Source organism: Artibeus jamaicensis, unplaced genomic scaffold, assembly GCF_021234435.1.
Source record: "Artibeus jamaicensis isolate MK-2021 breed Jamaican fruit bat unplaced genomic scaffold, CSHL_Jam_final contig_354, whole genome shotgun sequence".
Taxonomy (NCBI): Eukaryota; Metazoa; Chordata; class Mammalia; order Chiroptera; family Phyllostomidae; genus Artibeus; species Artibeus jamaicensis.
The window spans coordinates 38,809,766-38,825,290 of record NW_026521803.1 but is presented as its reverse complement, the minus strand read 5'-3'; the positions used below and the strand labels follow the sequence as shown (position 1 = coordinate 38,825,290).

Sequence of the window (15,525 nt, the reverse complement as noted above, 5' to 3'; positions counted from 1 at the left end):
GTGTTCCACTTATATTAACGACATCTCCATTTAAGTGACCCAGATAGTATTACTACTTTTGCCATGGAGAATTATTTTTAATAAAAGTTAAAGAGGTAAATAATGCATTATAATTATTAGTGACATGATCGAGAAAGAACTCATTAGAACTCCCCAAAGTTTCTGATGTTGCCACTCCCGTATTTTGAAAACTGACTGAGGAGCCCGAGTGCCGAGCACGGGAACTAACCACTGGAGGACGTAGGGCCACCGTCCTCCCTCCAAGCCCGGGGGCCTGCGCATGCGCACCAGCACGCCTTCTTCCCAGACTCAGAGCGCTGCTGCGAACACCAACCGAAATGTTCTGTGAAAATAGCTCATTTGTTTAAAGTGAGAATTTGCAATAGGAAGAAAAAATGAGGAGCTCTGTGGCCAAAGGAAAAAGTCTTCCGAGATATTTGTCCTAACACTGTAATCTAAATATTCATTCTTTGAGATTTAGATAAAAACATAAAAATAAATTACCTTCGGGAACTCTCTAGCATGCTCCCTGCCCTGTGAAACATACAAGAGATTAGCACTAATCCATTAAACATGCTGATAAAAATAAGCAACTACATAAATGGCATGTTCTCAAAACTACACACTAACCGTATGGACCTGAAAAACTACATAAATGCTTTTGAAGTATCAGTTTTCCAAATACAGATCTTCAGTTCCTAGCACTGAATGTGTGTGAGTGTGTGTGTGTGTGTGTGTGTGTGTGTGTGAGTGCATACTCGTACACTTGAGCACCTACTGCTCCGAAAACTTAGCGAGAAAAATCTTTCTTGGACAATAGGGGTGGGCGACAAAAGTCTCACAGTAGTGTGTGGTGAAAGAGAAAGTGGGTAAAGTGAAGTTTTTCCAACGGGCAGTACAACAGCCACTTCGCCGATGCCCACCCGGCCCCCACATAATAAGTCTCCGTGGCTCATCTCTCCCATGTTTACAACAGAAACAAAATGGAAACCTTTGTTGCAGTAACATCCTATTTGTCGATACAGGTACTGGTTAAATCGAACTGTTCTCTTTGTAAACCCAAACGTGTGCCTTTTCTGTGTTTCTGTTATGCTTCTACCAAAAGACTTTCTGAAGGTTATGTAAGGAGGAGGTCAGACCCATATCCTCTCCCCAGTTCCAAAAGGAGACAGTGTATTCCCCAGAAGTTGAACCAAAGAAGTCCGGGCTCAGAGACACCAGGCATTGTAGAAAACTGTTCTGCAAACAAGGGGATCAAATAAAAGCCACACACTAAGCCTTGAGATTCCAGCTTCTTCCCTGTTGAGCTCCCTGAATCTTGGCATGCACTGCCCAGGCAAAGACCAAAGGATTCCTCTCCAGTAAAATGACACGCCCTGGGGAAAAGATCCGCAGATACTGTCTTTGGAAGTTTCCCAATGAAACCACAAGGCTTGCTCCTGACAGCCCTCACAGTGAAGCTGTGTGGCGGAGAAGCCCAATTCACTTTCAGTGACTCACCAGTAAACAGGAACAAAGCAAATGATCACTGAGTAAGTTAACTCGAATTTCTGACATGAAACTAAATGGGGGGGGGGGGGGGACCAAGATAGTGCAAGAAGAAAAGTTAAGTACATAAATAAATAAATGTCCCCAGAAAGAGAAAAAATTTCCCCATGAAAAAAAGGAAGAAAATGCATACAAATTGAAACTAGACAGACTCTAGAAAAATACTAGAAATGTCTTTCTGGAAACTACAAAGACAGCAGAAATTCAGGAAGGTTAAGACAAAGTAGAGAAAACCTGCCAAGGAGTAAGGAGGCATTAAGACAGAGAGAGAGGAAAATCAGAGAAGCAGAGGGCAAACGAGGAGGTCCCGCCCAGCAGCAATTCAGAGGAAGAAAAGAGAAAACCAAGGGGGAGGAAATCACCAAAACACATCACGAGAAAGTGTCCCAGATCCGAAGGACAGTTTTTCCAGATCCAGTGTTCCGCACAGAGGCTGAAATAAGGAGTGCCATAAAAAGGAGATCCTGAAATCTTTGGGGGTTAAGAGAGAGAGACGGGAGCAAAAAGACAAGTCACCTGCAGTACTTTTTAATGACAATTGTAGGATCTAGAAAACAATGGTGCACGGGCTTCAAGATCTGAGGACACATGCTTTCCTATCTAGGAGACAGCCATGTTTCCAACCAAGTGTGAAAGGAAAGCTATTTTCAGTTATGTGTCCAATAAATTTGCTCCCACATCCCCTTTCTCAGGAAGATCCTAGAACACATCCCATTAGCAAGAGGAAGTAAACCAAGAAAAGAAGTCACAAGACACAGGAAAATTGGGGATCCAGGCAAGGAAAATGACAAAGGTGACCCCAGGACAGCAGCTGTGCAGAGGCCCACAGAGCAGGGTGGACGCTGGCTCCAGCCCAGGAAGAAGGCGCACCCCAGAGAAAGGTGCCAAGGACAGCGGGAGAGCCCAGTCAGAAAGCTTCGGGACATCCGAGCGAAAGGGAAGCACACGCGTGAGAAAGAGAAGCGGCAGAGGAAAGGAAATGCGACCACTGCGCTCAATGCCTTTACTGCGAATCTTGGTTCCGTGCTCAAAAGAATGTGAACCCTGGACACCAACCTAACTGAAAATTGGTGCCTGTACACAGAGCATGGAAGAAGCAGCGGTTTGTGCATGGGGCGGGCAGAAGGGGGGTGACGTACGTCAGAGTTAAAATCTCATCTTCCATTGTAGGAAGTCAACATGTGATGCCCCAAATGAGAAAAAATGACAGAGAAGTGCACGCAGAGTGTGCTGGAAGGCGGAGGAAGATGGCACGGAGACTCAGAGGTGGCTGCCTGGGGAGCAGGACATGGGAGTCAGTCTGGACAGGAGTTTTATGCTCCTGTTCTTATTACGTCTTTTTGCTTATTAATTTTTTTTAAAAATGTATTTAGGATATTAGCTTGATGGCGAAAATGTTTAAATTTTTAAAAATACAGAACAAAACCAAAGCAAGAAACACACAACACAGCAGGCAAGGAAACTCGAGAGAGTGACCTGCAGCAGGGAACGACAGTAAGACACGGGTTCTCCGGGGCACCTCCTACAGGGCTCTCGGTGAGAGAGAGGAGTGATTCCTCCCACAGCTGGTGGACAGTGTGTGCTGAGGGCTGGGAGCAGGTGAGAAAGGAGGAAGGGTAGAAAAGATATTCACAGGTGGAGAGTCAACAGATGTGGCAGACCGATTAGGGTGCTACGTAAGGACACACAAGGCAATGCCACAAATATCCATCCACCTGCGAATTCACTTACTTACTCCCCAAACGCTGGCTCTTTGGAAGCATCAGATTCCCCACTCCCCACCATAAATACAAAAGCATTTTGATTCTTTTTCTAAAAAGATTTTTTTAATTTAAGAGAGGGAGGGAAAGAAACATCGATATGAGACAGAAAGGTCAATTTTTCATATGCGCCTAGATCAGGGACTGAACTGGCAACCTAGTCAGGTGCCCTGACTGGGAATCGAACTGGCAACCTTTCACTTTGCAAGACGGTGCCCAACCCACTGAGCCACGCTCAACAGGGCTGCTTTTCCTTTTGTTTATTATGGAATATACAACAAGAAAAATACAGAAAACAGAAATGATCATCCAGGTACCAACTATTCATCTTTTAAAATATTAATATTTTTGTTGTTTGCCATTAGTTTTTCATATCTGCTAATTTTTTTAAAGGAAAAAGCATATGGATTTAGTTGAAACCCTCTTCAAACCACTTCCTCCTAATCCCACTCCCCCGACTGCCTCCCAGAAGAGAACCATAAACCCAAGTTTGGCTACATCTCCACGCACCTCACGCCTGAAACAAGGGCAGTCATTTGAATGAATTCTATGTCCCTCTCTGTTCTAAAACACCATGATTCAATAGCATGAGATAAAAGTACTGGATGTTCTGTAACTGAAAGGCAAAAACCTATACTACTGTGAAACACACAGAAATATCTGAAAATGATTTCAAACCTCAAAAACGGGCGGGATCATAATGTGACCCTTTGGCCAAAAAAATCACAGTGACTTTATTTTCACAGAGTCAGGAAACATCATTATCACTGCACAGGGCGTAGGAGACCGAAGTTCCAGAACGTGGCCGTGCTCTCCTCTCCTCGTGACTACCAGCTCCAGGGGAGAACAAGGATGGGCTTGAACGGAACACCCTTACTGGAGTCCCACCTGCCCCTGTAACTAATCCAGTGTGGCACCGAACTATCCCCATTGTCACTGCCTTCTCCTGTAGCAGATCACAACAGCAAAGAGATTTTTAAATACTTGTAATGCCGGTTTCACTTAAAAGCGTTCTTGGTGATACAAGAGAGTTGTCTGTGTTACCTCTCGACCTGCGAGCCCACGTCTCCATTTTCTGGGAGAGAAAATGGGAAGTGCACGTAAAGCGGACCAAGGATGACGGTCAGGTTCAAGGACAAGACTCGTGTGACCCTTGCTGTGAGCCAAACGAGTCACCGTGTTTATGGAAGACCACTTCTATAGGAGAGAACTGACAAATGCGGTATCTAGACCTGGGTGCTTGGCAGACGCTTTCTGGACAGTGAAGGGAGGAGGTCAATTCAGGAAAAACCACTGACAGCGTTTGCTGCCAAAGGCCAGCCTTCCAGCTTTCAACTGAAATTAAAAGTTTGGAAAACGTTTTTCTACCACGAGTCTGACAACATTCCAACACATAAATATTTTTCTGATGAGCTACGTGGTGATAGTAACAACTGTGATTTCTTGAAATTGCATAATGAAATGTGTTAACTTCTGAAATATCTGTGTTACCCAACAAACCAGTATCTTCCAAATGACCAACACACAATGCAGAAAAACAACGTCTGGGCCAAGGCCCATTCAAAGTGCAAGAAAAACCAATGGATCCTAGTGGGAAACAATTTTAAATGTTCACTAATCAGGTTTTAGACTCCACATTGGAACCAACATTTAAGCAATAAATGCTTGTCGAGTTTTGGGACAGTATCAAAAGAACAGTCACAATGATCAAAAAGACACTTAAAATACTCCTCCCTCTTCCTACTATCTGCATAAACTGCTAAACACTTATTGAATTATTCTACCTGGATGTTAAAAACCGTAAGCACATAATCACAATGATTAATTACCACAGTTTAATCTCTGATCATTATCAGTCATTTCAGAACAAATAACAATTCATTATTTATTTTAGATGCTTCTGCAGTTAGTCTTATATAGTTACAATATACATGTATCAGAGGCTTCACTGACCATAGAATCAAAACTAATCATTGCTCCCAAAAAGCAAACAGAAATGAATATGGTAAATCCTTACATCTGTTTTAGATACATACAAATAAAGTCCCTTTTCTCTAGTGACAAAGGAGTAGACCCTACTCATTTAACATGTGACTCCTGAAATCTACACACTAATCACCTGTGTGACCTACATGGTGTTGATAGATCTAAACCTCGGTTCTTAAATTTCTAAGGAAATGTCTTTTCATGGAAAACCCCAGACCTTTCATAAATTTCAAAAGAAATAACTCCAAACCCCTGCACTTCAGAAGTAGCACCTGAAACATCATGAACTTCTCAATGACCCATTTCTAGATTGGTTAAGAATTAAAGAAGAGAAATGTTCTTCTTATACAAATCCATCCTTTTATTTTTTTTTAAATATTTTATTTATTTATCTTTAGAGGGGAAGGGAAGGAGAGAGGGAGAGAAACATCAATGTATGGTTGCCTTTTGTGTGTCCCCTGCTGGGAACTGGCCTGCAGGGAACTGGTCTGCAACCTAGGCATGTGCCCTGACTGGGAATCGAACCGCGATTGTCTGGTTCGCAGGCCCGCGCTCAATCCACTGAGCTACCATCCTTTTAATGAATATCATAAATCATTCATTTCAAAGGCAGGAAACTTGAAAAAAATTCATAGTAAGAACTGATACTGTCTTCACCAATAAAGTTGTAATACCTTGCCCTGTGAAAGCAAAGTTACACACTGTAGGTTTTTAAGTCAGAATATTCAAGAAACAACCAGAAGCTGCCACCACTCCTTACCCACTGCAGCACACTCACCTTTGCAGTTCACTGAGCCCCCTGGCAGTCGGCAGACTGGGAGTTTGCCTCAGGAAGTTCTGTTTCAGGTTGAGATGAGTGAGGTCTTGGCTGTAGAAGAGGTTGGCAGGCAGATGCTCCAGGCTGCAGCATGAGAGGTCCACTGAGCTAATGCGCTGCGATGCAACCTGGGGGGCACAAAACACAGCTCCATTACCATTCCACCCGCTCGCCCGGCGACGGCTCCGTATGGATGGAAACGAGAGAGCCGCATCGAGGAACAAAGACACACGATGCAAGTAGCATTATTAGTCCAAATATAAACCAATGGAGGATTTACTTAGTACAGAACTGAGTCAAGTACCTGCTACAAAAGCAGAAACCAGTGTCCAGGCAGGGAAGGAACTCAGAGTAACCTAGTATAGAAGACAAGTCACCAAGAACACAGATTATCCTACTGAGTGTAGTGATACCAGTGGCCACCTCCAACTCTAGAAGTTATACTCCTGAAAACATCCAGGATGAGAGAATTCAGAGCTAAATAATACAAGACTTTAGAGTAAATACAGGGTTGGGAGACAAACACTTAACTGAACCTCTGAAAGTCCTTATACATTTTGATTTAAAACAGTGGAATAAAAAAGCACCATCAGCAGTCTTGGACGTATCTTTGATAATGGCAGATACAATCAGATTCCACTGCTTGCCTGCTTCAGCTTCCAACTTCTTGGTTGCCTCTCACACCGAGTTCAGTCAGATGCTTAAAAACTCACTGTGCTTTACTTGTAGGTATTCTAAGTAAAATTTACTTTATGTCTAAATGTTTATCCACACATTCTAAGCCTTCCTGGTTAAATGTCCCTTCCTGTGGCCAGAGTCCCAGGGCTGAAGACCGCACGGGCCTGCTGAGCCAGTAAAGCACTGCAGTTCTCAAGTGCCCTCTCCAGTACCCAGGCGATGGGGCGCCAGCTCAGGCCACTGCGCAGGGCTGCAGCCCCAGTTGCACACAAGCGGCACCTTCTCTCCGGACGGAGGCCATGGGAACGTTGTTCTAACATCTGGTTGATTCTCCCTCGGGCTCTTTATCTTCACCAAAGCTTTATCTATGATTCACTTGACGCCCTTTTCTATTACCAACCCCCAGCTTTCTCTTTCCTAATCACAGAAGGCAGCAGGACATGGTCCTTAGGAGTGTGAGTCCGGTGTCAGTGTGTGGATCACATCCCTGCTCCCCACTCAGGAGCGAACAAGACTTGGAGAGCGCAAGCTCCAGTGTCCTCGTTTGCACAAAAGACATCAAGATGACACCTGTGCCTACATGCCCATCAGAGAAGACACATTAAATCAGTGATGATTGCTAATATTGTGACCATGAGTGCTTCCAAAGAGAATGGTTCCCATCTTACATCCACTGCGATCCAAATTCTCCTGATGCTAAGAAGGTATTCAGAATTAAATATGCACAAAACAGCTCTGGCTGGTGTGGATCAGTGGACTGAGTGCCAGCCTGCAAACCAGAGGGTCGCCAGTTTGACTCCCAGTCGGGCACATGCATGGGTTGTGGGCCAGGTCGGAGGTAGGGGGCGCACGAGAGGCAACCACACTGACGGTTCTCTCCCTCTCTTTCCTCCTCCCTTCTCTCTAAAAATAAATAAACAAAATCTTTCTTAAAAACCTGCACAAAACCTATCCTCCTGATGACATGTTACTACGGGGATAACGGGGTAAAAAGTGCCTGGCAGGGACCAACTCCAAAGATTTTACAAAGAAGTCGGAGTTTGTACTGTAACAATTTCATCTTTCCTTGAATTTTCACTATTAAATAAAGAAAAGAAAATCCCCAACAAAGCCAAATCATTCAAATAAACCAAAAGATGTGAAAAGAGCCAGAATTTAAACGGGTCTGCAAGGCATGTGCACACACGCCACAGCCACACGGAGTTCCTGGCAGGGGCCTGTGCTTAGGGAAGAGGCTGAGAGTCGCACTAGGAAAAACCCTGCATTTAAAAGCGGGTGTTAAGCACGCAAAGCCGCGAGGGACCCTCTGCTTCCCGAGGTACAGCAGTTCCAGACAGACACTGTCTCTGCTTTGATATGCGCACCTCATGAGAGAAGAGAGGTCAATTACGGCATGGTGCCTGGTGGCGTGTACAAGGAGCGTGAGCCGAGAAAGGGTTCCCGGAGGGCTCGATGTCCAAGTTCAAGTTGGAAACCTGAGTGGAAATGGGCGTTTTTATCTGCCCCAAACCCTTTCCCCCTTCTCGCTTCCTATAACAACCCTTCAGACACGTGTAAAGCTGGTGACAACCGCAAGCAAAGGCCGCTGGTCCCCGTCTGCCGAACCCACGGGCTGCTCCGGGGGAACCAGCATGGGACCCAAGCCAGGTCGATCAGAGCCTTCTCTGGGATGTGTATGTTCTGAAGCCAGGAGACAGAGAGGGCTGCATTTAAGATGGATCAACTGATTTCATACACATCAACCTGAACTAGTAAAAAAGGCAAGCTGCAGAATGTTATATACAGTATAACACCACTTATGAAAAACATTTTAACACAACTCGAATTCTGTAGGAACAGTTACACGGCCAATAAAGCTATAAACCATCCGTCAGTCACGTGCCAAGTCGAGGATGATGGCCTCTCAGTAGGCGGGGAGGGAAATGGAAACACGAACGGAGAGGAGATCCGGAGTTTATCTTTGGGGTTTATCTCCACATAAGAAAAATAGAAGCTATGACAGAACTGTGTCAACATGCTGGCAACTCAGGAGGCTGAGACATGGAAATTGTAGTATCCTTTGCGGCGTGTGTGTAATTAGGAAAAAAACAACATAACTGCAAGAAAAATATCAGTAAGAAAAGGGAGATGATCCGAGAAACGGCAGGGAGAGGTTAAGGTAAGGGGAGTACCCTGTAAGGAGGTCAGCAGGGTCAGGCTGAGAGCGGGCAGCGGACCCTGCAGAGCCTTGCTGGTCACTGTGAAGACTGCTTTTCAGGTGAGTGGATGAGAAAGAAGTGCGGGAAGGCTCTGAGCGGAGTCCCTGTCTCCAGACTGGGGGTGGCGAAGGGCAGTGTTTCCGCCTATTTTGCTCAGCACGCAGTAGGACCCTCAGGAATAATCTGCTGGAAAAATGGCCACGGCACCCCTCCCACCTCCCCTCTCACCAGTGCGCCTCCCACCCACCCAGGCTGTCCTTTCATGTGGAGATGACTTTGAAGACGGCAGATTCTACTTCAATTGACGCATCACACTAAATACTCTCTATGGACAACTAAGAGTAATGATTAAATGTCAAGTTGCATTTGATTCCGTTCCTCACCGTGGACTGCACGCTGCTCCCGCTGTGGGGAGGAAACCACACTGACAAAGCGACAACAAGCAGGAGCAGTGTGTGGGAGTCGGGGCAGCCCGGGGAACATCCACAGCGAGAGCAGAAGTTACCGAAGTGGGGAAGGCAGTGGGCGGTGGGCCGGCCGGCTGACCACAGAACCACCACTGGCTGCACCTCTGCCCAGCCGGGTCCCTGCAACGAAGGGAACGCTGAAGTGCTTCCGCCCCGACCACGGGGGCACACGGGCTCCACCACAGAGAGGACTGGCTTGATTCCTAGTGAAACACCTACCTGCTGGTTACCTACACAGCACCTATGAAATCTCAGATCCTTCGCAACAACATAAAGACCTAAATAAGCCATAAAAATATATCAGAATGCTACTCGTACACACCTCCCAGCAAGCAGCCTTTTATTATCCTAGCTTAGTTTTCAAGTGGTAGTAATAACAGCAACAGAGCTAACATCTAGGGGATGCTTCAGTCGTGACGGGCACGCTTCTACGTGCCCTAGACATAGTACAAGATTAACTTCACAATGACTCAGTGTGGAAGGGACTTCTCACTCCAGAGATGAAGGTTGACCTGAGTCACATGGGCGCCCAAGGTCACACGGAAACAGCAGCAGAACTTGAGTCTGAACAGAAGCCTGCGCTGTCACTGGCAGGCCACCAAGTTGGGGCCTCTACCCAGTGTGTGTCTGACTTGAAGGGAGGCTCCTCTAACTTCCATGATAAAATAATAACATCACCCCCCCAGACCAGAGCAAAGACAATTAGATGGCACCCTTAGGACCAGCTTCAGCCTTGGGGACGAAGACAGGAGACTGAGGAAGACAGGAGCCCTCCTGGAGAGAAGCAGAGAACACCTGCTGACCACAGACAGACTTCAGGGGACAGGGGAAGTCCCACGGGGGAAGTCCCATGGGGGCGCCCCCTCAACATCACAGGCTGGGCCCACTCCTACCTCACATGGCTTGCCCACCTGTGCAATGATGGTGCTACCTGGTGAGCACCTCGTTAAATTTTAAAAGGTTACAGGACAAGTTTAAAAGGAGGCTACAGAAATTTGGCAAGAAAATTAAGGAAACAGGCATAGGTAGAAATCGCCTTAAATCTGTTACAGAGAGGAACTTCTAAAGGACCTCATGTTACTATAGAAAGTCCTTTTGGCAAAAGCTACTGTATTTTTATTACAACCCCAAACATCAAGAAAATGGAAAACAAAGTTGAGGCCCAGGCAGCTCGGCACAGAGGAGAAAGGGCACAGGTCTAACCACGCACGCGCCCTACAGGGACAGCGCTACCACTTCCCACAAGGTGGCTCTGGAAAAGCCCCTCTGCCCACCTGTCCCTCAGTTTCTCCACCTCTAAAGTGGACCAAGTAGTACTCTGACCAACGACGCAAGCCGCTGGGAATGAAATGTGCTCACTTCAAACTCAGAGGAAGCTCTGCAGACCAAGGATCCTTAAACCAACAAGCAGAGCTGCAAGCGACAGAAAACTGTAAGACAAGAACAGACCCCCGCACGGGCCGCCGCTCCCGCCACTGAGCAGGCACAGAGGTAGAGCTCACAGGGACAAAGGCAGAACCTACGCTACCAAGCAGCCCGCAGCCCACCGGTAAACTACACACAGAGGGACTGAGTTCAGGCTTGGGGAGTCAGGGGGAGTCTGAATTAACAACCGCACATGGTTTAAGGCTGATAATTTACCTTACAGTCAGTAAATTAAATGGGTTTTTTTTTTCCTCCCATGAACATACATATGCTGGGAGATACACTGAAATGAACATGAATCCCAACCACCTGCTCAGGTTGTCTGTCTTCTTTTCCAAATGGCTTGTAAACGAGTATGAAAAAATGTTCCCCCAAGGAACGGTTTAGGGAACAAATAAAAATAAGACAAAACATGAACTCTTCAGGTTACCCACAGGGCTTCCACACACTCCTCACAGGCCACTCAGCTCCGCACATTACTCAGTGCCGAACCCGAGGATGTTTATGTTGAAAGGGTCTGTGCTCCGACTCTGGCCGAGTGGCACCCCACACCAGTCTGTCCGCCCCGTCTCCAGCCCGTCCCGCCTTGCTCCCCACACCAACAGCTCCCCGTGCAACAGGACTGCGCTCTGTGTCCCCCATCGTTCCTCACGCTCCCCGAGTGCACACTCCTCCTTCACAGGCGACAGACAGCTCAGAGTAACACTCATTGTTTGTTCCCACTATACTTTAGTAAATTAGTATTCATCTTTATTATCTGTATGGCATGTTCGAATTAAGCAAAATTGCTCTGAAAATCTTGGTTAAAGCAGCTGAAATAGTACAAATAATTCTGCTTGTATAAAGTAAAGGACTGTCGTAAACTGGCCTTATGAGTCATTAATTGTTCTGGCGTGGCCTTCTGTGGCTTGGGAAATTATGCCCTGGCTACAGGGGTAGTCTCTGGGGAGTTGACTAGACTTCTGTAAAAAATTCCTGACCTCGGCTGACCGAGTTTTCATTTTCACTGTTTGTCCCCAAACCCCGCCCATGCCCAGTCCAAATCCTTTGGGAAGGCAAGGGGTAGGAAAATATAATTCAGTACAGAGTTTATTAATTTGTATTAGCTATGCATTCTAACAACTTATTTTCGATTTCATCAAGAAAGTTTTATAATATTTTATATTGAACAAGAATTCCCAATTTTAATAAAATGTAAGTTCTCTCACTGCTCCACAACATGCAGTCGATTGTTTACAAAAATTAGACAAAGATAAAAATGCCTTAACTTGACCCCAGACCCTTTCACAATGACATCTCATTTCCTGATCCTTTACTAACTACCATTTGATAAAATCTGTTTAACAAGAGAGGCAGGAAACATTCCTATAAAATTATATACATTAATAATGTCCTAATAGGAATATATCAAGCTGTCCATTTTGGACTTAGTAAATCGTACTTGAAATTCTAGTATCTTACCACTTCTTCGCCTTAAATGGTATGAAAAACAAAAATAAATAAAATATACAAATTTATATACCATCCTAAACCAGCAGAGATGATGAAATGGCAAATTCAGGAAGACAAGCAGCAGGAAGGGCTGGAGAGGCTGCCATCAGTAGGCAAAAATGAGAGGCAGGGGTCTATGAGGGCAAAAGTATTTGGGGAAGAAGGGGACTATGATTTTAAGATTAGGTTTATTAAGACTGTAAAGTACCAGCTGAAACATAGTTAAGGGACCCAAGAATAAGTGCACAGGCTGGAAAAGAAGAAAACAAACAAAGCAACTCAGACGCAACCACACGGAGACATCGGACAGGAGCTCCTCCCAGGCATCCTCAGCTCTGTTGGCCAGGGCAGCGGAAGGGACCAGGACGAGTGACTCTTTCAACGTACATTGATCATGTGCCTTTAAGAACCAGGCACTGCACTTGGTACTGGAGAGACGCACTCCTTGTCTTCAACAGCTTGGGCTCTTGAGGACACAGACACCTACACAACGAACTTCAGAGCCCACGTGCAATGGTGCTAGGAGAGCCCAGAGCAGAGAACAAACCTCAGCAGTCCCTCACGTGACGAGACGGGTGGGCACTCCTGGCACCTGAGTGGAGACGTGCGGGGCGCCACGCGGTGCAGGCAGGGCTGCGGCACTTGACCAGCGAGCTGCTGAAGGCCCAGAGGAGACGGCCCTGACGGCCTACCCGAACCATTAACGGTGCCACGCCGAGTTATCTCCCCTCCGCACACACAACCCCATTGTGCCTCCCAGTAACAACAGAAAAATAGAGCTTGCCTTGGGTGGAGATCAAATCTGAACTCAGAGTTCCTTCCTCATTTCCTTATTGGCAAAATGTGTGTAAACAACCCCTTCAGAAAGCGGCCACCTGCGCCTGTCCCTGAGGTCCCTCACGCAGCGTCCCCAACGGCGGCATCTCCGTGGCACAAGAGAAGGGGGAGCATCGCTAACCACAAAAACTTATATGCTAACTTTCTATATAGTAAAATAAAGAATATAAATACAGACTTAAGGAACTCTACCATTGGAAATAAGCCACTTGTTTTGTAGGTAAAATACAAAAACCTCAATGCTGAAGTTCTAAATTTAACATATAACATCAACAAATTAAACAGACTTCATCGATTTTTTCAAATATTCTATCATTCCATACTTTATAAAATTATAAATAAGACAAGTAGGTGGAAGAATGAAGAATTTAACTCCAGAGTAGAAGTGGAAAATGCAATACTCTGGATTACAAATGTAGGGATCATCCAAGACCAGTAAATATATCAACAATATGATTTTTTTTTTAGAGCGAAACAGTAAGGTGGAGAGACAGAGAGAAACATTGATCTGTGGCTCTACTCATTCACGCGTTACGTGCCCTGACCTGGGAGGGATCAAATCCACAACAGCACTGACCAACTGAGCAGCCGGCCGCGTACGGACGTTCTTTTAGGAGGGAAGGAAGCCTGGGCGTCCGCAAGGTGCTTTCCAAAACTTAAATTCTAAGTCTCTACTTAGATGATGACGAGGATTCAAGGATAAACTAAAGAACGCTTTCAAAGAATTAACCAAATAATTATTACAGCAATTATTCCACAAGTTATTCCAGTTATTTTTTGTGTACTACTTTACAAGGGCCCTTCCCAATCTTAAAATAAGATGTTGTCACTTTAAAACATAGCTTTAAGTTCCTCACTTGAAACCTAATATATATATATATATATATATATATATATATATATATATATATATATTATTATTAAAGATAATAATCTACAAGTAAAACCCACATGGGGAACACATTTCTTTCCCTGGCTGAGTCCTGACCCTAGAAGTGGAGCCCAGAAGAGCACCCAGTGCAAAGAACAAGTGCAGTAAGGATTCTCTCAGCACCTCCCTTCCTCCCCTTGTCTCTCCCTGCTTGGGGGGGGGGGGGGGACGCAGGGAAGCAACAGCTCTGTAATTCTAACAGAGATGGAAGGGGGAGGGGGGAGGAGACAGGAGGAGAGAAGATGGAGATACACGGGATGAGCTAAAAAGGGTAAATATTGAAGTTGGCAGTGTTTCACAGAAGCATGCTTCTTTTGTTATGATAGGGTGAGCAAACTAAGTATCTTTTTTATTTGTATAATATCGAATGAAAAAACAAGAAAATAAAATTAAATGGTTTTTAACTGAAATGACTTAGAACTGAAGGGAAAACCCCTTCTTTAGGACTGCATTAACTAGGATTTCAGAACCCGTAGTTACCACAGAAAGAAAAAAGAACAGAAGGGATTGATGATGTGGAAATAAAATGATGCATAATTGTAACTGCAAAGAGATCATTTTAATATTTTCACTACCTAAATTAATCATGGTTTTATGTATTACGAAAACAAAATTTAGTGCAATCCAAAATATTTCAACTTTAGCCCTGGCTGGTGTGGCTAAGTGGCTTCAGTGCCAGCCTGCAAGCTAGGGGGTCACAGGTTCGATTCTCCGTCAGGGCACGTGACCTGGGCTCCAGGCCAGGTCCCCAGCTGGGGGCGCTCAAGAGGCAACTACACTTTGATGTTCTCTCTCCCTCCCTTCCCCTCTCTCTGAAAATAAATAAAATCTTTAAAAAAAAATACTTCCACTTTAGCTTGAATTCAAAGCAGAATTTGAATTTCATAACCTGCTCTTTGTATCTGTAACAAGGTTAAGATTTCATAATGTGAATTTTTATGTAATAAACCCATTACTATATTGGAAAGTTAGTTACAGTATTTGGTAATTTACAGTCACATTTCCACAAGAAAATGAATAGAACTAGCAGGCAACCGTCTAGGCTGGCCAGCACTTTTTACTTTATCTAGCTTCTATTTTTTTGTTTCTCACCCTTCTCAGACATCTGTGATATGACATTGCTACAGCCTTTGTATACACTTGACATCTCCTTGAAATGTCCTCTTCCCTATTGTCTTTCTGTTGAACTCCAATTCAGCCTTCAAGGCTCAGCTTGCCTTTACTTCCCGGAAGTCTTCTGTACCCAAATAACTCATATACTGAATTCCCAAACTTTTCACTGTAGAATTAGCACAACAGTGATTTAATAGGGGTGCCGTTTTATAAGCTGAGATCCATGTCACTCAGAGCTTCAGTTCTACTTCAGATTCTACCACAGACTTGCTAG

General features: G+C 45.0%; 1 protein-coding gene across 1 annotated transcript in view; it reads right to left on the bottom strand.

Annotated features, from left to right (window-relative positions):
• The window catches only part of PHLPP1 (PH domain and leucine rich repeat protein phosphatase 1), a 173,916-nt gene that overhangs the window by 59,109 nt on the left and 99,282 nt on the right, over nucleotides 1-15,525 (bottom strand). The window contains exon 4 of the mRNA XM_053664180.1: nucleotides 6,073-6,239. Coding sequence (XP_053520155.1) covers nucleotides 6,073-6,239 — 167 coding nt within the window. The remainder of the gene's footprint in view (nucleotides 1-6,072; nucleotides 6,240-15,525) is intronic.